This window comes from Lycorma delicatula, chromosome 2 (assembly GCF_047948215.1).
Source record: "Lycorma delicatula isolate Av1 chromosome 2, ASM4794821v1, whole genome shotgun sequence".
Lineage (NCBI taxonomy): Eukaryota > Metazoa > Arthropoda > Insecta > Hemiptera > Fulgoridae > Lycorma > Lycorma delicatula.
Genome location: NC_134456.1, coordinates 74,244,612 through 74,271,149, shown reverse-complemented (window position 1 = coordinate 74,271,149; position 26,538 = coordinate 74,244,612). Strand labels below are relative to the sequence as shown.

At 29.5% G+C, this 26,538-nt stretch overlaps 1 protein-coding gene across 12 annotated transcripts in view; it reads left to right on the top strand.

Moving 5' to 3' along the window:
* The window catches only part of by (focal adhesion protein tensin), a 752,581-nt gene that overhangs the window by 688,860 nt on the left and 37,183 nt on the right, over positions 1–26,538 (top strand). For all 12 annotated transcript variants that reach the window (XM_075355561.1, XM_075355571.1, XM_075355563.1 and 9 more), the window contains one exon: positions 24,642–25,062. In XM_075355561.1, the coding sequence (XP_075211676.1) occupies positions 24,642–25,062 (421 nt within the window). The remainder of the gene's footprint in view (positions 1–24,641; positions 25,063–26,538) is intronic.

Below are 26,538 nucleotides of genomic sequence, written 5' to 3'. Positions count from 1 at the left end.
TATCATTTATAAATTTGAATAACCGAAAACAAAACCCACCGGGTTGGTCTAGTGGTTAACGCGTCTTCCCAAATCAGCTGATTTGGAAGTCGAGAGTTACAGCGTTCAAGTCCTAGTAAAGCCAGATATTTTTACATGGATTTGAATACTAGATCGTGGATACCGGTGTTCTTTGGTGGTTGGGTTTTTCAATTAACCACACATCTCAGGAATGGTAGAACTGAGAATGTACAAGACTAACACTTCATTTACACTCATACATGTCATCCTCATTCATCCTCTGAAGAATTATCTAAACGGTAGTTACCCGGAGGCTAAACAGGAAAAAGAAAAAAGAATAACCGAAAACAAAACAAAAATAATTAGAAGAAGTTGTATCTTCAACAAACCGAATCAGTCCATCAACCAGATCAAGCCCATGGAGTCTTTTCAGCCTCCTAACTTCTTCGCTGTTGTCAAGTAAATTCAGAGCTAGATGATTAACATGCTTCTCCAACCTCGAAACTAGGTGTTCAACTTCTTTTCAAACGTATGGATTGCCTGTGTAATCGTGGTTCTCAGTATTCCTTGCGAACCAACGGCGCTTGGGTTATTTTCCGTAGCATTTTATTCTGGAACCGTTAAATGTTCTCCAGATAGCTGCTGTTATTGGTTGTGTTCCAGAGTTCAATTCCGTAAGTCCATACCGGCTTCAAGACAGCCTTGTAAAGCAGAATTTTGTTGAATAATTTTGTCGTGTAAAAATAACTGACTTTACTAGGACTTCAACGCTGGAACTCTCGACTACCTTATTAACTGATTTGGGAAGACGCGTTCACCACTAGACCAACCTGATGGGTTGGCATAATGTATCCTGACACTGTTTAAATGAATTTCAGAGCAATCTTTTCTTCTCATTTTGAACGTTTCGTGGCTGGACTTGTTCGGATTTAACATCTTTTTAAACTTAATGTCAAGCAACTTCCTTTTTTCCCTTAATAGGATCTTTCCAAATTAAACGGCAATCAAGATACCCAGGTAAAGCCCAGGTACCTTTCCTTCCTGACATAAAGTATCCTTTCTTTCCTTCTTTTTCCTGTTTAGCCTCCGATAATTACCGTTCAGATAATACTTATATTCATTTAAAATTCGATTGAATTGATACATTAGCGAAAATCTAATATGTTAAAATAGTCGATAGATTTTAACATGTTTTACAAAAAAAAAACAAATAAATACCTTAATGTAATTATTTTGTACAAATTAATAATAGTTAATATTAGATTATATTGCTACTATCAGACATATTGCTACTATCTTTAACACTGTAGCGGATAACTATTAAATTACACGATTGTGCTGTTTTAAATTTAATAAGTGATTGTTATATTCGTATTTTGCAAGTAGATAATTCCATTGTATTCAAAGGTGTGTCTGATGCATGCACGTCCTTAGATCGATGATTTATTCTGCAGGACTAATTATCCTTTTGAAATTAGATATGTTGTTCTGTGTGAATAATAATTTAATCTATCTTATGTAAATTTACACCCAGCCATTTTCTTTTACTTTTATCACTTTTTGTTGTTATTCTATATTATCTATTTCACTTTTATTTACATATATATGTATTTTTTATTTGTATTTATAACGTATCTAAGTTGTTTGCGTGATGCTAGTCATATAATACAATAATGTTGACAGAATATTAATTAGTTTAACGTTTAAGAAGAAAAATAATAAGATTATGTTTTATGTTGTACAATTATATCTTGTTTATTAACAAACAACCTGATTGTGTAAGATCTCAAGTATCCTTTTTTTGTTCATTAATTAAAACTGTATTAATTTTGCTTGTAATTATTTAAAGAAAACTTTTATTATTGTGGTTTTCGTTTTTTATAATTACTTAAAGATAAAAAACAGGGCCTGTTCCTTGAAAATAAGTTTTTATGTTTTAACTAGAAAAATGGCGGGCTTACGGTTCGCCGCGAAAATGTTATATGGTTTATGTTTCATTACACATGATTTTGTTAAATGTTTTTGCTAATTGTTACTAAATAACGTTCATCAATTTAGCGTACTAAACAGCAACAAAAACTTTTAAACTAAAAGTTTCAAAATCCTGAACATTTTTAGCTGTTTCTTGAGTTGTGATATTTTAATACAGCTCTAAACCCAATGTTTTCTTTTTTTATCCCCCAAAACACAAATATAATTTTAGATAAAAAACATTTATTCTATAATTTCAAAAAAACTTATGTTTACGATAGATTTTTTTAATAAAATATAAAAAAATTAATAAGTATAATAAATGTTAATGTAAACAACATACTGTTTGTAGTACGCAATACAATTTATTATACAATTGTTAGTTCAGTTTTTTCCGCTAGATGGTAGCGCTTTATTCAAACTAAATATGTGAGTGCATACAGCAAACAAACCAACTCACCATGCTATTTTATTGAAGAGATAGTTTGAATATTGTTATTCAAATTTCATAATTCTTATTTTTTAATTTATTATATTATTTGTTAACAGCAGTGCTAGTATAAGGAGGTTTATGAGTATGAATAATGACAGTGTTCTAAAACTTTTTCTTGGCGTCGTGACCATCACAAAAAATTCTTACCTAGAATAATTAATTATATCTTGCTATTTTATTCGATTCATAACCGTAGATTTCTCTGACGGTAATGCTGTTTATATTTCCTGTAGTGAAGATAACCTGTAGTGATGTCTGGCTGAAAAATGTATCTTTATGCATCGTACCATTGAGATTATAATGAGGGTTGTTCCCACAATTACATGAATACCGTGGAATCCTGTAGTTAGAAAGAATGATGATCCATAAATTGAATCTGCTATTGTGAAGGTGGATTGTTGATATTCTCATTTTTGTAGAAATGTAAAGTATAATCCTTTTCTTAGTTATCTTGACCTAGAATGATTGTTCTTGAAAATGGTTTACATCATTACCCCTAGAATTTTTTTTTGTACGTAACAAACATCTATAATTTATTTTTATTATTATTTTTTCTATTTTATCTTATAATAAAAAAAAAGTATTGGAATATAATTTATGGTGAAAGATGTGTAACGTGCAACCTTTTTATCGATTTTTATTTTCAGTAGTTGTTATAATATTGTTGACATTTAATCAGGAAAAGCTTTAAAAGAGGAAAATTATAATAACTATTATATTCAGATCCTTTATACTTATATTACATAGATTTAGTGACCTTTTTAAAGGCGTTGTTGATGCGAGATTTCACCTTTAACCGTTGTTAAGAGGGATTAGTTATAAAAAGGTCAACTGTTTATTATATAAGAATTTTAATCTAATAGAAATTATTTTGTTCGATACCCTGTATTGATATCTTTTTATGAAATTACGTCTTTGTAATTATTTGAATTACTTTTGATTCATATCAAAAGTTTGAGAATTTTTATTATTTTTATTTGGTGAAGGAATTTGTACTATCTATATATCTTATTAATCTTTTATAATAATATATTTAGTGATATTGAATAATCTATTTCTACGGCTTATAATGTCTTAACACATGTTGGTTTAAATAATGAAAAAAAAAATTATAACAAGAATCGAACGTAATACTATTTGAGTTTTAAAAGTTGATAAACTGATCGCTACCACCACTAAATAAACGAGTTTTTTTTTAAACTAAAAATATAATTTCAATTTATGTTTTTATAATCTTCTTAGTTCATATGATGTAATTAAGTGTTGCTGGAAGCGAAATACAAAAACGAAATCTTTAGAATTAATACCATGTGTTGTCTTTGTTTTGTTAATTAGGTTCATAATAGATTAAATCGTCTTAAATATTAAAGATTATTGTCTGGAAAAGAAACCATTCATGAAAACATAGATAATGTCCAGTTGCGCCTATTTTTCCTCTTATTTTATTAAGTAGGAGGTATTAAGGCGGTTTATAACTCCCACATGATACTAGTGTAGGACAAAAACAATAGTTATAATCAGAGGGATTGGCTTAGTACCTCCTACAGGACCTGTTCGCTGCAAAACACGCACACGCGCTTTTTTTTATTAAAAAAAGACAGTGATAGAGTTTGAGTGCATAAAAATTTCTTTCTTTTTACTTATGTAGGTTAAATATATACATTGTTACACGTAAAGGTTATACCAAGATATTTTATTTAGATTCATACTTTTAAAACCTCTTTAGAATTCTATGAAAAACTAAATTTTTATTTAAGTTATTTTATTTGTCAACATTTTTATAGTTTTAGTAACGTGGCAGCTTTCCGCCTTACTAACATATTGGTTCCAACTGCCTAAGTATATAGGGTGTGCTGTTGTATACAGGCTGTTTTTACTAACTTCTATAATTAAATTATACACAAAATAATCTCTATTATTACTAATAATGTCGATTTTCGTTTTGAAGTAGTACCGTCTTTGCCTTTCATTTGGAAGTTCTGGATTTGAGTCCCGGTTTGGCATGTCATTTTTTTAAACGCTACAAATAAGTTCATTTATCCATCGAGAGCTATACAGATGTCAGCCAAAGTAAAAGTAAATATATATTCTTTGGGTTTATTCTCCGTCAACTCAGATGTAGACATTCAACACATCTATTCATTCTTCGAAAGGAATTGATTGTAGATAATTAATTGATTATAAAATTATCACTTGTACTTTTTGCGATATCTAATTTTAAAATTTCAATTATACCTAAGCTTTTTATCAACCGATTTTAATAAATGACATGTTATTTTATTCACAATAAGAGACTTAACATTTTATCTAACACAAATAATTAGATAAAAATAATATTTACCGAGCTATTAATAATTAAAATATTTTAATGGCCGCCATTTTGGAATTATCAGTGGTAGTTTTCCTTCGGTTAAGGTATAAGATTCATTACAATTAGCTTACAGGATCGTTTAGAAATACAAAAATGTTATACAAAAAGTTACGTTTTTAATATGGAACCTCTTCTCATAAATGTAGACGGACCTACACTGTTGATAGCTGAACCGATTGTGATAATTTTTGAGGAACATTTAGAATGTTTTGGTAGGAAATACGTATTTAAATTCTCATAAATTTAGTTTTATTTAAGTAATATTTAGAAAAATTATAGTAGTTGAAAGAAAACTAATATCTTTACTTTTTAAAACGTTTTATAGTTCAACACATATTAAAACGCGCGCGCGTTTTTTGTTAAATAGAACATCTATATTGGCACATATTGTGTCTGATCTATTGCGCGTTAGGAAAATAAAAACCTAGCCAACTGCTAACCAATGACATATTGAATTTATTCCATTATTGGCGTTGATTTCAAAAACATACTATTATATTATACTTTCAACTTGGCTACAATAACTTAGTTTATTGTGGTCAGAATTTCTTTAGTATTTATATTCATAAACCTTCAAAATCCTAAAGTATTTTATTATTTGTCGGCTGATTCAAAACACATCGTATCCTGTAAGCGCTCGTATGCAAAGTACGATTGAGTGAATTGTATGCGCATTAATGAGATTTTCTTTTTTCTGTAATGCTCGTAGAAAATGAAATGATCATGTTGTGTTTCATTTCTTGAAGTGTGTATGCATATTGTTTTGAATCGTTCAAAGGACCAAACATATTTCAAAGAAGTTTGACACTATTTTTTCTTTGGTAGAAATAAATTGGGCAAGGTAAAACTTCGCATACTTGAGCTGTGCTGGAATACTAATCCCTGAACCAGTTTAAAATATTTTTCGATTATATTCTTTAACAATCCATTTTAATGTTTTATTTATTAAAAAAGGAAAAAAAAATATTCAGCAGTTAACAAGAATTAATGATTTTTGTTCAACATGTTCAACTGTACTTTGTGGTCTGCCACTTGATGCAGAAACAATGTTAAAATGTTTTTACGGTCTCATATTTATCAAATTTATAACTTTTATTATTTAATTACTTGGTAAAAATGAAACTTTTTGTTAACTTTTAAAGTTTTATTGTTGTATGGATAGGTTTTTTAAGCAAGGTAACTTTTAAATCTGATATATGTTATAATAATCTGCCGCGGTAGCAACGTGGTAAACGAAATAATAGGCTGCAGATCTCTAAAGAACAATATTTCTATAAACAATATTCTGATACAGCTCATTAATTTTCAACTATCATTATTCTACGTGATTGATACAGATTGAATTTTGTTCAGTGTTTTTACTGTTCTACTCTTCCCATATTTTTCCTTCCTTTAATGGATTAGATAAGCTGTCATAAAAAAACGATTTTGAATTTTTCCCCCAATTCCATAACCAAAGTTTAAAATAATTTATTAGCTTGCTATTATAAATTCTCATTGTTATTAGTTAAAATTTATTCCTTTTATCTTTGAATTGATCTGTTTTAGTTAAAGAAAATGTTATGCACTTCCATTGATATTTTCTGGTCGATTGTACATAACTTTTTTTAATAATATGAATAAATTCTAAAATTTTGTATTAAGAATTAAGTTACTTCTTTCCATCTATGATTATAGTCGTATTGCATCATTGCTATGTAGGTATTTGAATGTTATGAGGCAAGATTACTTATTCCAGTCTGATGTTTGTCTTTTTGCTTTTTTTTCCATTTCAATGCTTAATTTTAGTACGAATGTCATGAGTATACAAACTTTAATATTGAAGCATGTAGTACAAGTGTTACACCATATGGTTTATACCCACACAGTTACAATACTGTATTTTCTTATATAAACGTCTTACGTATGTTTTATATATATATATATATATATATAAAACATACATTTTTTTTTAATATATATATATATATATATATAATACAGCATAGTTATTACTTTCATGTTAAATGCATCATAATTCATTTTTTTTTTTTGTTTGATGTACAGAAGTTCTGTATATGTAAAAATGTTACAATGCAAAGTTATCCTTTTTTTATTGTTCACTTCGTAATTGTTTTAACAGTAGTAATTTCTTAACTATTTATTACTTCTCTTTGCATGTAAACATTGTGTTTATCATTTATAAATTACGTTTAGTCTGCTATTTACTACATCACACATTCCTTATGATCTGTTTCACGTATTGTTAGTTTGTTTTATATTTCTTACCTTCTACATTTCATATTCTTTCTGCAATAAAATTAATTAAACCTTGGTAACGTAAAAAACGTGTTTCACCAATAATTTTTTGTTCCACTTCAAATCCTCTCTTGTTTGTTTTTAATTTTCTTTATTCAACATTTTTTAACTTATTCTAACTTTCAAAATTCTTCTTTAATATGTTGTATAGTATTTTCGTTTGAGGATTTCCTGTTATATATAATTCCTAGTTATTAAGCATCTTACATTTTTATGTAACTTCTTTTAGTCTGTTGGTCTGTTTTATTAGCTGAAAATTAAAGATGTACGTTTTATAATTTATCTAGTACATTAATATTTGAATCGTAGATCGTGGATACCGGTGTTCATTGGTGGTTAGGTTTCAATTAATTACACATATCAGGAATGATGGACCTGAAATTGTAACAGTTCATTTACATTCATACATATCATCCTCTTGAAGTAATACCTTACGGTGGTTCTACAGACTAAATAGAAAAAGAGACAGAGTATATTAATATTGTTTTTCATTAAAAATAAAAACAACATATTACTTGCGATATAGCGTGTAATGTATGAATGTTTCTTCATTTTGTTGTGATATTTCAGAAATTTTAATTTTTTTTTGCAGTGTTTGTTTTCATTTAAAATAATCAAAACTTATAAAGTTACAAAAATATGACCTGGATTGTAGGTAAAGTATATTTAAGAAAATCTTTGCATTATTGTTGATATTTTTTAGTCTAAATTAGTCGTTTAATGGACAGCGATCCTGGTTGTATAGTTCGATTATTACATTTTTTTAAACAAGAATATATTTTTGTAAAAATTATAAGAAAAAATATATGCTGTGGAATATGTTTTACGAATCTTGACTGATTAAACTGGTAAAATGGAATTGCAGAACACAATTAACACTGTTTTAATTATAGAAAATTACATTATTGATATTTAAAGTAATTACTGATAAATTGTAAACTTTACAAAATTATTGATAAGTGATTAACGTTGATAAATAGAGAATTTATGATAGCTTTGATAGGTTTGCTATAAAATACAGAAGAATTAGAAGTAGAGAGTATTGGCGGTTTTACTGAAATCATTCCCTAACCATCATTAACGACCAGTAGATCGCATTTAAGTGAGCCTCGTTTGACCTAATGCTTTCTACGTGCTGGCCTCCGTGGTGCGAATGGTAGTGTCCGGGCTTTTCGTCCGGAAGTCCCGGATTCGAATCCCGGTCAGGCATGGGATTTTCATACACGCTACAAATCATTCATCTCATCCTCTGAAGCAATACCTAACGGTGGTTCCGGAGGTTAATAAAAAATAAAAATATAATGCTTTCTATGTAATAATACCCAATATAGTGAGGATGTATATATTATAAGAGAATTTTATCAATAATTGACAAGTATTTTAGGTACCGTAATTGTAATGGCTATAGACAATCTGATTTGAGATAATAGATTATCTCCAAAATAGGCAATAACCTTCTCCCAGATAACAAGCATCACATTCTAGGCTTATTAAGTAAAATGAGGAAATAAATGAAGTAGTATTCATGTTGCCTTCGCTAAGTCAAATATACTATTTCACATAGGTGTATAAACCATTAAAATACCGGATATATTCAACTCTACAAGTGATACTTTCATATATTTACGATAGGGACTTGCTGTATCGTGAACATCATTAGTTTTAGAAAACCAAATCCGACCAGCGTTTCTTGTACATGCATAAAAATAAATTAATATATCCTTTCTATCAAGGAATTTACACATTATTATACGAATTACCTTTACTAAACACAGGAAATAATTGACTACTGACAAAAATTTACTCAAAACATTTTGTTACCTATTTTATAAAAAAAAGTAAATAAATTGTATTTTGTCATGCGGATCAACGAATTTTTTTTTAATCCTTATTGAAGGTGTAGGTCTTTATTATCATATGGGTTTCTGTCTTCTGCCTATTGACAAATATCTTATACTACTGGTTTCTACAGTTGTTCATAATCTATATTTGATTTTTCGTCTTCGTTTACATTCCTTTCTTAACTTCTATTAACTTCAGTCTCTCCTTCCTTTCTTCTTGCCTTTCAACTGTTTTTTTTTTTCAAGAGCAGTTAATAATTTTTCAATACTGTTAATAATTTTTTTTCTTCGGTAAGTGTTTAGTTCGATTTTCTGTACTCCTCTTATTTAACAGCGTTTTATACTGAAAAAATCTTGTTCTACACTATTTAATTCATTTTCTATTTAATCCGTCCATTTATTCTTTTTAGGTCTTTTTATAAATTTTATATAAATCAGTATTTGTGTTTTTTTTTGTTATTTATTATAACAAGTAGGACTTGAATATGATTCTACCAAATAGCGTATTATTATTTTAAAAACATTTCAGTTAATTTTTTAGTATTTTAAGAGGTTATAAAGTTGATTTTGTTTTTATATTTTAGAATTACATCATGTAGGCTGAAATTCTTAGTTACAGAAATGTTGTTACCTCTCCATATAAACCGATTTTTACGAAATTTTCATCATCGTCGATCGCCCATTATGAAAATCGTGATTCAGCAAATATTCCTGAAAACCACAAGACATGGCCAAAAAAAAACTATTAAAAAATTTGACACTATTTGTTGAAGTTGCAGAGGTATGACGTCATTATAAAAAAGAGAAAAAAGTAGAAAAGAAACTAACTTAGTAATTTTAATTACCAGATCCATTTAAAAATTTTATATAATTTATAATGGCTTAAAATTTGAAACGATTTTGTTTTAAATTTCGTTAATTATAGTCAACCAAAATAAATCCTTTGTTATCAGAGCTTTAAAAAATACAGACTGGTTTTCGAATTTACCTAAGAAATTATCCAAAAAAACACTTAAGGGTTTCAACCAAATAAAGATTTCCCAAGTTGAATTAATATTTTAAATTTACCGCCATATTTTTCGCGGTAAAATTAGAGTAGAAATGTTTATGCTGTTATCAGTAAACATTGAGGTTAAATGTACAACAACGTTAAAAGTACAACCCGTAGAAATTATACAAATAACAACATAACGAATTGATAACGAGTTTTCGAAAAAAAAAACATCTTTAACGATGAGGCATATTTTCTTCTTACCGGGTTTGTCCGTTAGCAAAATGTCGTATTTTGGGATCGGAATATCTAAAAAAGACTGAAGAACTTCCTAAGCATCCTCGACGGGTCACGGCTTAGTGCAGATTTTGAAGTGCGGGATTGATTGGAACTTACTTCTTCGAAAATGAAAATTTAGATGCCGTTACGGTGAATAGAGTTCGATATCGTGAGATGATTTCAAACTTTTTATGGCTTAAAATTAATGTTATGGTTGAAACATGTGAAGGCATGTTTCAACATTCTACACTGCCAGTAAAACCATGCAGTTATTGCAAGAAAAATTTAATGGTCGTTATATCTCGCAGCGAGGTAATGTGAATTGGCCGACAAAATCATGCGATTTGACATCATTGGACTTTTTTTGTATCAAAAAAGAAATTTGATACAACATTGCCGACATTTCCCAGTAATTATGTCAACATGTTTTAGAAAATTTTATCAAAAGAGTAGATATGTGCAGCCAAGATCGGGCGCTCATTTGTCAGATGTATCGCACATAACCTCCAAGTCTACTGCTTTCTAATAAAGCAAAAAATATTAAAAAAATAAAATGTCAGCTCATTTTGGGACACCTTTATTTAAATGAAAAGATTAAATTTGTATTCGTATTTTTAAAAAAAATCTTAAAAATATTCATTACTTAAACATGACAAAACAGAATGTTATAATAAAACTAGTACGCGTTTTTCATATAACAGGTAGTATAATTTAGATAAAATATTTCTAAAGATACTTAAAAAAACATATCAAGATAAAACTATGTGTTGGCCAGACAAAAGAATTTCTATTTAACATAATACAATACTTCTGTAAATACCTTGTTCATTTACTGGCATTTAGCCATTAAAGAGAAGGGTCGGAAATAAAGATTTTTTTTAAAAGTGCGGTGGCATCTAAAATCTAATTTAAACAAATTACTGCTGTACATCGTATTTAACCACGTAAAATATGTAAATAATATTATAGTTCAGGTAAGTTCATGTATTTAAATGATATTTAATTAAAAATACTACTGGGAATTAAGGATAAAATCGAGTAAATAGTATTTCTTTACTGTATAGTTAATTATTTCTACTCAGATAATTTTCATTAAGTAATCTTATTTAGAATCTGAATTTGGTTTTTTGAAGTGTATTATTAAACAGAAAATTCAAGTATAAATAATGATATTTTTTTACACTCTAGTTCACGTCTAATGAATCACCAGTTAAAATAAAAGCAAATGTTTTTCTAGTAAAAATTGTTACAAAAATGTGTAAAAAATTTTTTCAACGCAGTAGGACCACATTGAATAAGTATTAATTTCTGGCTAATTTTTTTAACTCTCCAATACTCGTTCCTTTTTTTTTACTGTGCCTCTTCCTTGTTTTTTTCCGACCACTTCAGGTTAGCGCATTCTTTCTTTTCCTTTTGAATCCCTTTGAATTCTAAGATTTTTTCCCTAAGCTATAGTAGTCTATCTTTTAAATCCTTCACGTTTATTTTTAACTCTTTAACTTTCTTGAAACATTTAACGTTCGTTTTTTCACTATTAAACTTGCCAAAAATTCTCTTCGTAAGCCTGTCTGAATCCATTCTTGTCAGATGATCGTAGAATGCTAATCTTCGCTTACGTATTGCTTCCATGCTTCTGTCTTAACTCCGATAAAGTTCCTCATTCTTCCTTAATTTCCAACCATCGTTAGTTTTTCTGGGTTCTGGGATCAATTTTATATATTAAAAATAAATTTTGTATATTAAAAAAAATAATATAACGGGTTTATATTAGTGTTACTAGAAGATTGTGGTTATTTGGATGAGATAATAAAAAAAAAATGCGACAATAATCGCAATATGGTTTTACTTGATATTTATTTAATTAAAAATTAGTTGAATTTTTTTAGATTTTAACTGGAACACAATTTTTGAGATGCTTAATTTTTCTTTTCAAGTTTATTTTTGTGAATTCATTATTCGGAGCAACCCCACAATGTGTTGCAATAATTGGTCTGAAAGTAGAAAATTTGGTAATTGTATTATGTTATTCAGCTCGAAATTGTTTTCATAGTAACTGTATACATTTCCATTTTGTATACATTAGCATTATACATTTCCATTTTGAATTATTATGCGCCGTTTGTTTATAACCATTACCGGAATTATTCACGTTGAAACTACAGATAACTCTTTATTATAAATGTCATAACGTATACTCTATTCTATATTTATGCTCTATAAAAATTTATTGTATAGTAAATAATTTTTTGTACAATACTTATGATATATCAGCTTTGAATAATGTTAAAATTTCCTAAATCGTGATAACGGGTTTATTTGTTACATCATTTTTCGTTGTATGTGGTATTTTATTAATTGAAAGTGTCCGCATGGTTAGATCTTTACATGACACTGTTTCCTATCGAACTTGATGAGCATGATGAAGTATCGTTAATTGATGGTGTTTTAATCGACAATGAAGCTATTTTTAACATATATATAAAATATTTTTTTAATCATCAAGCTAGACTTGAGGGTGCAATGATCGAGAAGGCAGTTGCCTTGAAAGTCGTGTTTATTGAGGCAACGGGACGAAAACCAAAGGATAATTTAGAAAAACCAACCTCAATTTATCATCTAATCTGGTTTTCTGAAATATGTTTATATTGATCAAATCAAAACATCTTGAATAGGTGAATACACGAATCCGAAAAAAGTTCGGACCGTAACTCCTTTGTACCAGTCAATATACTTGTCCTGAGTACTTATAAGTAATAAACAGATTTTCTCATTACAATCAATGGATCAGATTTCATTGGGAAAAATCCAAATGTTTTCTGGTTAATTTTCACCCTATATTCTACCAATTTGGTTTTGTCTGATATTATCTACATCAATGGAATAAATTTAATGTAAAAATAATAAAGTTTTATCAAACATGGCTTGTTGGTATAATTATATAATTAATAATTAAAGAACCGACTTACCAAAAATTCTTTTTGTGTACGTTCAAGTGTTTTGAGAATAAAATTTCATCATCAGGAACTTAAAAATTTATGTTATATTCTTTATAAAACTAAAACTTCTTCGTCATGTAAATTTGTAATATAATATAACGTATGTTTAAAATTATATCGATTTAACGTCCTGTCATTATGAATGTCTCCCACCGTTTTGTTATGTCTCCACGTAGATAACATAATTACGTAAATAATTTTAAACATATAAAAATTGACATGAAGTTTTGTTAAGATTATAATCTTGGCTTGAACGTATATATAAAAGAATTGTTGTTGGTAAGTAGATTCTTTAATTATTAATAAATATAAAGGTATTCATATGCAAAAACCTTAATCATTTTAAAAATCTTGTAATTGTAACATATTTCATGAAACCGGTACTTAGTTAAACCTTTAAACGCCGAGATTCTAAACAGTTATGAATTAATTGCAGGTGCCTTGGTTTTAACATTTTTTTATTCTCATTGTCCATGTACGGACAATACGTCAACCATTTGAGAACTAAGCTAAACCATATTAAGATTTATAATGTGGGTAGCAGGTTGGATTCCAGTTGCATCAAAATAATAAAAAGCTAAGAAAGTAAAATATTTGGGTATTCTAATCGATCAGCATTTTTTATGGAACTTCCATTTCGGATTATATGGTGAAAAAAATTATGTGTTAGTTCGCATAAGAAAGATAAGTAAAACATTTCTGTCGGGTTTAGTTTGAGAATATTTCACGGTTAACTGGCTTATAATAAAAATTTCAGAATAAATTTTGAAGGTTTAGAAATTAATAATTAGGTTATTTTTGGAAAAAAGTTATATGTTTGGAAATTCAGCCGCTTTTGTATAAAGTATAAAGAATATAAAAAGTCGTATCTGATTAAATTTGCTGGACGTGTAGTTTTACCTTGAGAAAAATGTACTAGAGATAAGAAACCGAGCTAATTTGTCAACAGAGAAGAAATACGACATCAGATCAGTATCGTTTTGAATTTTTAGTTCCACAGTCTTTTCATAATCGCCGCCAACTTAACGGGAAGAATTCTATAAAATTAATTTCAAAAGTAAACTCAAACCTTCTTATTATAATTAGATGAAGAAACTTAACTTGAAAATAAATGGTGTTTGTATCGCATCTTTATTATTTTCTCAGTTTCTTTTACGGATAAATCGGAAACAAATTATTCTGTATTATTTACGTTGGTATGGTCTAATAAACTTAATTATATATCGATAAAATACAGATTACATTAAATTAGTCATGTTATTATGGTAATTCATATAGGTCGGTCAGAATTATCCCTGCAAAGATGGCGAAAGGAGTACAGGACTTCATGATTTTTCCTCGGGGCTGTTTTCGTATTCAAAGCAGGTCTGGGTCTTAGTAAATAGGCAATAAAAGACACGGAGGTGCTAAGCTATATAATCTTATTTTACTGAATTTTTTTTTATAAAAAGTGTAAAATTATTTTTTTATTCGATTATTTAACTACATGTGGTTGATCACTAAGATGATACAAAAAATGCAATTTGATATAAAAAGTAACTTTCAGATATTAATGAGATGAGTTATTAAGGAATGTTTACACCTTTTTTTATGAAGTGTATTTATTAAGAAAAACTATTCATCTTTTTAGAATTTTAACATAAACCTAACCTTATTTTTAATTAATATTTTAGCTTGTAACATTACTTCATATTTCTTTAAGCTAAGGATTTTTATTATTAAAATATTTTTGTTCATGTTAACAGAACATGTTACCGAACGGTCAGTAACTTATACCATTGTTCTTCGGTTCTATACTGTTCCGAGTCAACTTTTTTTTTTCCGATTCCATAGTTTCATATCCATAGATGCTATTAAAATACGTGTTGTTTTTCTTTGACCAAGCGATCAATTAATTCACGACAGAAACTTGTATGTGGGAATATGAAAATGGAAATTTGGAACGTATGAAAAATGCAATGCCTGACCTGGATTCGAACTCGGGACTTCCGGATTGAAGGCCGAGACGCTACCACTCCGCCATGGAGATCGGAAAAAATAGTACCGTAACTGAATTTATTGATTGATCGGTATTAAATAAAATCTCGTAAATTAAAAATATCTTATTTTTATATTTTTTTAGCGGAATTTAAATAAAAATGATTCCATTAATTTTTAACAAAACGTAGCGAGTGATAGTACTAGATTTCATGAATGTCGTCTACATGTGAGTGTGAATTGTGAGACAGATCTCGTACTGACCCTCATGTACTACAACTGTATACAGAGGTCAGCTTACTTCGTTCCAAATTGCTCCCATGCGGATTCCGTTTGTTCTGAGAACGTAAAAGAGAAAAGGACTTGTACATTCCTTTTCTGTTCACGGAACAAAACAAGACTTCCCGAATACTTCCTTTCATGACCGCTAGAGTGCGAACTTATCCTCTTCCCTACTTTTGAAATACCGTATGCATCATCTCGTCCTGTTATCAGTGAATAGATTATTATGAACTCAGCTTACCCGTAAAACATTGATCTTCAAAATATAAACATTTTTAAATAATCTACTTATAATTTATCGATTATTTTCTACTTTTTTTTATTGATTAAATTTCTGTTTGAAGACCAACCATAGATTAAAGAAAACATTCAGGTTTTCGGCTAATATGTTAATAAAATAACACTTTGTGTACTTCAATCTCTAAGTTTCAATTAACGGTACTGTCTCGGAAACAGCTGCTTGAGATTGGAAAGAGCAATTGCTGAGCTGTAAAGCCGGATCCAGACTTGCTTCATGATACACAAAGCGTGCCTATTTTTAAATTTGTATCACGAATATGATGGAGTTGGGAAATTCTGGTTGGTTACAATCGATTGTACAATGTAAAGATTTGATTTAAAAGGGTAGAGTAAATCTGAAACAAAAATTTAAATATGACTTCATCACATTTCAAAGCGCCCAATATGATATAATTTAAACCCACCGGGTTGGTCTAGTGGTGAACTCGTCATCGCAAATCAGCTAATTTCGAAGTCGATAGTTCTAAGGTTTAAATTCTGTTAAAGGCAGTATGCTAGATCGTGAATACCGGTTATCTTTGGTGGTTAGGTTTCAATTAACCACACATCTCAGGAATGGTCTACCTGATCTGTACAATACTACACTTTATTTACATTTATACATATCCTCATTCATCCTCTGAAGTAATACCTTAAGGTGGTTGGTTTTTGAGGCTAAATAGAAAAAAAAGAGAGAATATGATATAGTTTAGTGAATTACGGAATATTCTAATTTTCTTTAAATAGTGTAAAATTTGTTCTACTTTTATAGATTGAAGTTGTTGAATATATACTATTCAGATTAAATGAAAATAAATTATGAATTTTAATTAGAAAAAGGGGATTTTTACACTATTATATTTACAAAATAATGAAGAAAATTAATAATTTATTAAAATTAAGTAAAAAACATTTGGCGTGATTACATGCAAACCTTTTTTTTTTTGTTTATTTTTGTTGTTATGCCAGAAAATGTTCTAATACTCTATTGTGTAATCTGTTGAACATTTTACTAGTTTTTTTTTTTTTTACCTCCGCGACCACCGTTGCTTCAGAGGATGCGTTGAATGACAAGTGGCGTGTGAAAATGCCGTGCTTGACCGGGATTCGAACCCTGGACCTCAGGATGAAAGGCCGAGACGCTACCACTCGTGCCTTGGAGGCCGGCTTTACTAGTTTAATTGTATAATTCCACACCTTAACAGAAATCTGTGGATTGGCGAGGAGATTTCTTGAGAAAACTTGAACTTATTCTGGTGGCTGTTTAGTATCTGAAGGAAAGCAGTTAAATTTGCAGCATTTATTTCATGTTCTTCCCAACTAAATTGTTATTCGGTAATGTATTATTTATAACCTACGTTATACCCTAGGTATTATTTATAACCTAGGTTATACCCTAGGTATTATGTATACCTAGGTTATACGAGTACACCCAGATCACCCAATAAATAATAGGCCTGCTCACTGTTGGAGGAAGGTTGAATTACTTTGGGAGGGAGTTGTTGGTTTCATTTCGCGTTTTTATGGGTAGATTTTCCCTTATTTTAACATATCCACTCCTTTTCCTTATCCTTGATCTTTTCGTCCCTATTAGTTTTCTGTGGGTTTTTGCCCAAAATCTATCGACTCTGTTAAACACGTAGGAACCTCTTTGTATGTAGGACCTCTTTGAGTTACTACGTCGTTGTTATTTGTATGATTTGGTGAGAGCGGTACCCATAAAAGACTTGTCTCTTTCTTATTCGGGGTTTATAAAAAATACTAATCGCGGGCTGAGGTTGCTATATATATGTTTTAAAATATGTTTTAATATATAAAATGTTAAAATATATATGTTTTAAAACTGTCTGAAAAAATAAGAATTAATTAATCTAAAAACTGAAATAATATTAAAGGTACAATAGAGATGTTGTACCTTTAATGTTCTAACCTTTATCTTGTAAAGGTTTAATATATACATATATATGTGTATATGTATGTTTGTTGAAGAAATTCGTTTTGAATGGTTTTTTCCATAATGTAACTGAATTCATCTTATTTAAACATTATCCGGTAACGTACATTTCAAAAAGAAGGAATTTTCCTGTTAATTACTGGCAACTTTCCATTGTTTTTTAACACTTACGTAGTAACTAATGGTACTTGTAAACATTCGACGGGTCTTGTAGTAATAATAACTTAAAACTCATCACTTAGTTGGCGTTAACTGCTTACTAGACTGTTAATATCGTGAACGGTGATAGTGTGACGAATCTAGGGGAAGAATCCAGAGCGTTCTACTTCACTGAGTTGAGTCAATATCTCTATACCGAACTTTGGTAACTTGTTTTGTTTTTTGGATAGCATTCCACTAACCAGTTTATCTAACCATTATATCTCAAGAAATTAGACATTGTAGTTATGAATAAATTCTGTTTTAATTTCAGATGTAATCTTAATTATATTTTAAATTTCAAGATCCTTAACTTATTAGAAAAATTATGCTTCTGTTAACAAAATCTTTTAGAATTGAAACGGTATAAATTTTAAACAATTCAGTAGTTAAAGTTTTTCTTTTTGTTCTTTACTTTTGTATTTGCAAAAATATGTAACTAACCGCATTCGCAAAACAAATAAACTTTTTATTGTTATTTTTGTTTTTATTGCTAGTTCGTATCTATTTATTTATTAAACATATCGAGTAAAATATAATTTTATGTTTAAATAAAGTTTGTTTTTATTTCTTAATAAAAACAAATTTTTTACTGCGAAATTTTTTTTTTACCGATTTATGTTTTTATTGATGACATTTTTTAATTTATTATAGTACTCATTACGAAAGAAAAAACTTTGCTTGTAGTTTAATTGGCAAAATCAAAGATGGACAGACATGCATACTATCAACAATTTATTGAATAAAAAGTAAATAAACAGTACTACAACTTTTGTATTAAAACTGTCATTGGAACGAACGGAGTACAAGGATAGCCCGAGAATTTGTATCTCCCTACTAATAGCAGAACCTGGACGAAAGTCCTTTGCCGCTGTATCATTCTTTTATCGGGCGGGTAATTATTTGTTTAATGGCAGTTACATTAATTTTATTTTATTTATAGACAGAATTATTTTCTGCTTATCTTTCGTTTAGGCTTCGGAGAAATTGTTTGACCAGGGCTGATCTTGGGAGACGCCGCGTTATGAGCTTCGTTCTCCCGGTGTGATTCCCCTTCAATCCGTTCCCGGAAGTCCTTTCGGTGCCTATCAGGAATGCGCCTTTCGGTGGCCCTAGTATTAGGAGGATGCAATGCGCTCCCTTTTCCGAAAGGGAGTCGCATATAATTAAGGATATTAACATAATTCTAAGAATTAGGAAAGGATGATGGATGGTTGGTGAGATAAATTTAGGAAACTTTCTTCTCTCGGGCTGTCTTCATTACTGCATTTCGGCTGGATTCGATCGGGTCGGATTCCAATTTGTGTTAGTGAGCCGACCTTCATTCTTCTTTTCTTCTTTAACCTGTCTTTCCGTCAACCGGATGTAAATAATCTACAAACCGTAAACATTGGAATTGTCTCCTGGTCCTGAAAAGGGCTACACGGGGGAAAGTGTAGGCCTCTTCTATTTTCCATCGGACGGTTTCTGGGATTTTTTTTCACAGTATTCGCTGACCTTCGGCAGTCTTCTTCATCTTCTGAGGTTAGGAAAATAGGATGTTTGGTTATTATGTTTGATGCGGCGATCGCCTTATTTCTTATTTCAATTATTTCATTTAATAAGAAGTTCTCATCTTCAAAAATTTTCTCATTTTCTTCTAGGCGCACGTTCACCTAGGAAGGATTTGGCGGGACTCTTAGGCCGAAAAAGGTGTCCTTCTGGGCTATATAGTTGTTATCGGTCATCTGTAACAGATTTAAACAAAAACGAAGAAGCTTGTCTTTATACAAGCTAGAGGGGAGATACAAACATATCACCCCGTAAAGTCGCGGTGGGGTAAAAATACGACCGCCGGGCGTCTACGGAAAAACTTTTCAGGGCATGAATGTAGTTTTCACGGGTTGAAAAATGGTTTTTAGAGGGAAGTTCGTAAAAAATATCAACGATTCCCAGCTAAACTTTTGGTTCTCTATCCGATTAAATGCGTAGAGTTCTGTAAAATAAATTATTAAAAAATGTTCAAACATTACCAGTTTGAAGTTTTCAGGGCCACGGATTGGGTCGGGATTTAAACATTTTTGACAACGGTTCAATTACGCAAAATTAAAGTCGGATTCAGTTGATTATTAATTCGACTTTAATTACAGTTGTTCGTTACCAAGGACCAAACATAGCTGGCGTGATTAGCGTCGCACACGTATATCTCTTGTTTTCCGCGTTCGATGTATATAAATTATTACGCTCATACTATATAGCACACGTAAACTTTTACAGTAGTGTTAATTATATCTTACTATCATCTTGGTAGAAAAAAGTCATAAATTGGTCATTAGAAGCTTGTTCTTTTTCTATTATTTTTGAATATTGAAACTGATCGCGCATCATAATATCGTTAAAACACGTAATTTATTGAAAAAAAACGATATTTCCTTTCTTTACTGAGAGTCTTTAAATAAAATTTTTGTCTTAAAGTGATCGCCATACCGAAACGGACTATATTCAAAAATTAAAAGAAAATGCCCTATTTTATCTGTTGTAACTAGATAAAATGTTATTAATCTACCTACAACCTTTCAAGATGTTATTGGATTTAAAATATCACTCGCTACCGCTCAGGGTAGGTAATAGGGTGGATAATAAGGTATTTTCATGTCTACTGTATTATCTCTTTAAATAAACTGTGATTTGCAATTGTAACACAGAAAAGGTTTAATGTAGTATAAAACTCATATAAAATTGTTTGTTATATAATTACTGATAAAAGGTAATTCTTTTGACAAATATTATTATAGCCCATTTTATTAATAAATTTTAATATATAATTTTACGAATGGTTAGTAGTTTAATGTAAATTAATAGTATGCTAAATGTTAATTAAATTAAATAACTTGTACAAAGAAAAAAAAAACAGTTTCTTTTACCCAAGTAGACTCTATTCGAAAACGTAAAAATTATAAGTTAAATTTATATAAAATAAAACCATTTACTTTTCTTGTTTTGAGATAAAACTTGTTTTGTAGTTTAATTACATATTTTGTAAAGATACTATGTGCGTATGTAACGGAAAAACGAGATGTAATAAGTAAGGTTACAGTTTGCCAACATTACTAACGTTGGCACGCGAGTTGCATCTCAGTAGCTGTTAAAAACAGGACTCAACTGAACTGGTCTGTGTATGTAGCCTTCTCATGTTAAAATGCTTCAGGCGGGGCGACTGTGAGAAACATTACATTCGTGTATCAATGATTACTTTTTGTAATAAATTGTAGTGGTTTAAGTTCTCATCTTTATTTTTTTTTTAGATTTAAAAATTATTTGCTAGCTTTATATATATATATATATATATATATATTTTAACCAATTTAATTAAATATTTTAAACAGGTATATTAAACACCTGCAATATATAATCTATAAAATTTTGTCGAAAATGAATGAGTATCTGTTGTTGCTAACATCTCTCTGAGGTATTTTTCTCTGTCTAGCAGGTTATATTTTAGTAAAATAAAAGAAGTTAATAAATGTTTTGAAATTTTAAATAATTAAGCTACTGCTATATTAAAGTTGTACTCATTGGTTGGGGTTTTTTTTTTACAAATGATTATAGACTTTGTATTTATTTTCATATATTGTTTTTTTTTCTTTATCTGACCAATAACCAAATTATTTGTTTCATATTGCATTATTGGCATTTATAATTGATTAAAAATTGCTGCTGGATTCACAAAAAGTTTTTGAGTAAAGTGTGTATTACCTGTCGTTTATACTTCTTCTCAAACCTTTTACTGCTAGGCTCTGTGTTTCATTATTTTACTTTCACAATTTTCGTTATTACAACAAAGTATTTTATTTTTATTATTGTTTATAAAATCATATGGATATAAAGTAATATGATTTTATGAATTTTTTAAAAGTATATTCTACTGAGTAGACATAGCTTGTCAGTAGAGATAGATGCTTTCATTGACAGAATGTCTATACAGTTAGTCCCTGTTATGACCAGAATAGAAGTTTAACTGATGGTAAATTTTACATGCTGCTGTTTACAGTCTCTTGCTTGATGTTCAAAATGACAGGAAACCACTAAATTTCTAAATTTCCATAGTAATCATTTTATAGTATTTTTGTTGTTATTGATGATGATGATGAGCTACTTTCTTGTATCTATCAGATTTCCTTCAATTATTTTGGTTGTACATCTAATAGCAGACATATCTAAGTTCCAGTTTTAACTTAGAAACTTAAAGACTTGACTTTTAGAAAGTGAATAATTTAATTTTTTCAAGTAAATTTGGCGGTGCATTTACAGATTCACAAGTTTGTTTATGCAGATATGCACACATTCTACCCCCCCCCCGGACAAACTTACACACATCCAGCTACATACTGGGCTAATATTTATTTATTATTAAATATGCTAATATTCTTATCGACAATCTAGTTCTTTCTTATATGTCTGAAATTACAAGAAATTAAAATAACCCAATAGTGTCTTATTTTTGTGTTGCGATTTTCATTCATATTATTTTTTTTGTCTATAAAATCATTCATTATTATCATTTGGTAAAACTACCCTGATTTAGGGTAGTTATGTTCATCTCCATTCTCTTCTTGATTAATTTTTTGAGTTCCTAATATCTCGTATTTTCTTTTACATTTTAGTAAATAATTTTTTCTCTTTCAACCTCTTTTCCTTTACACCTTTTACTGATTCTTCTGTTTTAATAAAACTTTCTCTTCTCATAATTTGTCCCAAGCTTTCTTACATAGATTATCCTGATTAAACTTCCATTTTAGTAATTTTTGCTTGTCAATTTTTCATTTTGACTTAACTGTTAATTTTCACCAATTCACATTTCAGACATCTCAGTCTCTTTCTACCACTTTCTTACTGGATTTTTCACTTCCATTCAGAAATATACCGAAAGCCATCACAACTCTACAAATCTTATCTCAATCTTATTACTTAATAACTTTTTTTGTTAAATATCTCCTTAACCATTATTAGCTACATCCTTGGCTACTTTGGATTTATTTTATTTTCAATTTTGTAATTTTTGTTAATATTTTACCAGTTCTTGTTAATATTTATTTGTTCTGCTCAGTTTTTCCATCTTTTGAGAAGCTGTTCATCAGCTTAATATATTTTATTAAAATATATTAATAATAATTTTACAATAGTCGTACATTCTATCATTAAAAAACTGTCAGACACAATTTTTCTTTCTGATGTTTTTGATGTTTCTTTTAAAAACACCTCTATTATAGGAGGTGATAATGGTACGTATTTGAGATCCACTATTTAGAATTAGTTCTAGAACCATGAAGTGAGTTCATACTGACTGTTGACGACTAGTACGCATTCCTGTTTAATTTTTAACCTGTACTAGGACTATAATTTATTACTTTTATTTTTTTTCTAAATGTAAAGTAATACTTATAAATATTCATACATATAGATTATTGGGAAACTATTTAGATTCTTGCTTTCTGTAGGAAGTCTGGCATTAAATGCTTGTTATGTTGAGAATTTATGTTTCAGCTAATGTTTAGGAGTGATAGATCAGGTCACTTGAAACCTTTTGGTTTTGTCGTCTAACATACATACAAATATTCATTTTGATCTAGAAGTTGAATAGAAATAACGAAGCATGATTCTTAGTCTAAATAATAGAAAAAAACAGTTATCAGAATCCTCTATATATGGATTGATTAGAAATAGAACTTTAGATATCTCTTTTGATGTGGGCTTTAATAAATTAGTGGGATGGAGTATAATTTTTTTTTCTTTTTTTAGTAATTAATTACTTTCTTTGTTGGATTGGACTGCTGCCAGTCAAAAGAATTAATAAAAACTATTAGATTGAGTTGAATTGTACATCCACATAATTTAACTTTGTTTAGTTATATATTTTTAATTTGAGGCCAAGGAAGCAGTTAAAACAAGATTAACCTTGTTAGCACATCTGGCATATGACAGTACAGACCTATGTTTTTATAGTAACATCATCACATTCTTTATCTAGCTAATTTTTTTCTCCTGTATTCTTTTTAATGTAAACAAGTTAATTATAAAGACCACCCTGTTACTGATTTTATTATTATGAATTTTAATTTTTTCAAGTAAATTTGGTGGTGCATTTACACACTCACAAGTTTGTTTACACAATATGCACACATTCTCCTCCCCTCCCCCCACGACAAACATACACTCATCCAGTCGCATACTGGGAATAATTATTTTTAAACATTTTATTGTACGCACTGTTAAAATACAGTTAAATTAAGATTAGGGTGTATAGTTCTGTTTGATAAGGTGGCAACACAAGAAACAAAGTTTGATGTGTATTTGACAGTTGTTATTTATGGCCTAAAAGAAATTTTTGGCATAAAATGTACTACAACAAAACAATGTAAACAATAAAGATTGTAATTGAAAATGCTCAATGTTGGCAATCAAACCTCATTGTTTTACATTTTAAAGTTTAGTCATCTTTTATACTAATTAAATTTAAAACTAAAACTTACCACTTTTTCTTGCCTTGTCACTCTTCATTGTTTCCTATGTTTAAGATATTATCTGAAAATAATTAATGGATATACTTGTTCTCTATATAATGTATGATTATTAATTCAACTGATTAAAATATTTTGTTATTTACTATTTTTTTTTTTTATTGTTTTCGTTTAATAAAAATGCCTCATAATATACTTTTTGTTTTTGTTCCAGAACCATAGTTAGTGGCAGTATGAGTCAACATAGTAGTAACAATTTAACATGGCTTCAACGGCAGCAAGCAAAATTAAGGGAAAGAAGAGAAGTTGCACTTCGTACAGAACGTTTACCTACGGAATCTAGATTATTAACTGAACTACGATCGGTACTGAGACCTACTCCCAGTCAACGTTTTGATGGCTACACAAGTGACACCACTTTATTTGCCGATGAGGATGAAGAAGATTTTTCAATACCATTACATATTAATACAGCCACGTCTAGTGGACATAAAACGACCAATGGTAGCTCTGCACCTGTATCACCATTGCTTCCACATAGGACATCATCAAGAAGAAATAGACATACAAATGAAAGACCTTTTGTTGCTGTTAAAAGGGCTCATGAAGAAAGAAGAAAATACAGCGAAAACTCTGTAAGATTTACTTCTTTATTAATATATTTTAACATAATAAAGCACAGCTTTAACAATCATCACTGCTTTAAGATCTCACATTAATGTGTGAATGTTATGCTCACTCATTTATATTCCCTAATATAGTTGCTATTTAATTACCTGTGTTTATGTTAATGTCTTAATCATCATTTTTTACTTACTGACTTAGTTTTCACAAACTGCATTTGAATCATAAAAAATTAAATCAGATAACTGATAAATTTATGATCTTACATTTTTATTATCAAATCAAAGAAATAAAACAAAAAATTTTAAATGTATTTTAAATTCAAGAAATTACATTATTTTGAATACACTGATTGTAGGTGTTTCAAGTACATGAATTAGATTTAGAACATTTACATATGCATGCATTGTATGAAATTTCATTTACTTAATTTTTAACTTGTTTTTAAATTTATACTACCTCACAACAATACATGACTGTAGCTCAATTACACTTCAGCATTTTGTCTATTCCAGTCTCAAGATTACAGTTAATGAGATATTACCTGTTTTATTGATTCAATTTGGCTTTCCCAATGACCAGATTAAGTCTGTAACAAAGCATATGAACTGTTAATTGATTGATGTATAATATAAAATTTTACTGAGAAATTGTACTATTATTATTATTATTATACTTGTATAAGTGGCATATAGTGTAAATCATAATGAAACAATACCAAATATAAAAACTTAAAAATTTCAACTTCTATTAATGCACTATAGATGCATATTCTCTTATAAAACTCCCAACAGATCATTCATACTATATAAGATTATGTTTGTCATTCAGTTTTGGGGTTAGATTTTTTTAATCTTAGGCACAGATTTATCCTGTAGATTGTGTGTGTGAATCCCTTCTATGTGGTGATCTAATTACACTAAGGTAGGAAACAGAGCTGCTGGATTAGTCCACGAACAGAGTTGTCACTCCATTAAATACTATACTGCTACATTAGTTACTGCTTTCTCAGCTTTTAATATAAAGTGAGTGTGGCTTCTGACTCAATTACAATTATAGCTCTCCAGGAAAGAAGTGTTAAAGAATAAGGAAAGGCGTATGGTGTGGTGATGGAATTTTAAATGTACAAAAGATACTACAAGTCCTTAGAAGACTAGTGAACATATAGATATTTAGTCATGAGCTATAATACGATGGCTGTTTTTTTTTCAACCTCTGATTGTGTATCTAAGTAAACAAGAGATAGACAGTTGCCAGGTCTGCGCATCATGCGAGTGTGCAGCCCCCCCCACCTCAACCTCTGCCATAGCTGACATCAGTCTGAGCCGAGCTACGGGGTATTGAACATGGCCAATGATCAATGCTCCCACCAAGTGTCAGTTGTGAAAATTGATACGTTCTCTGCAAGCAGACGGATGTAGCTGAAATCCATCGCAGAATGAGCCTAGTGTATGGTGAAAAATTTTGAGTGGTGGTAATGTATGGGA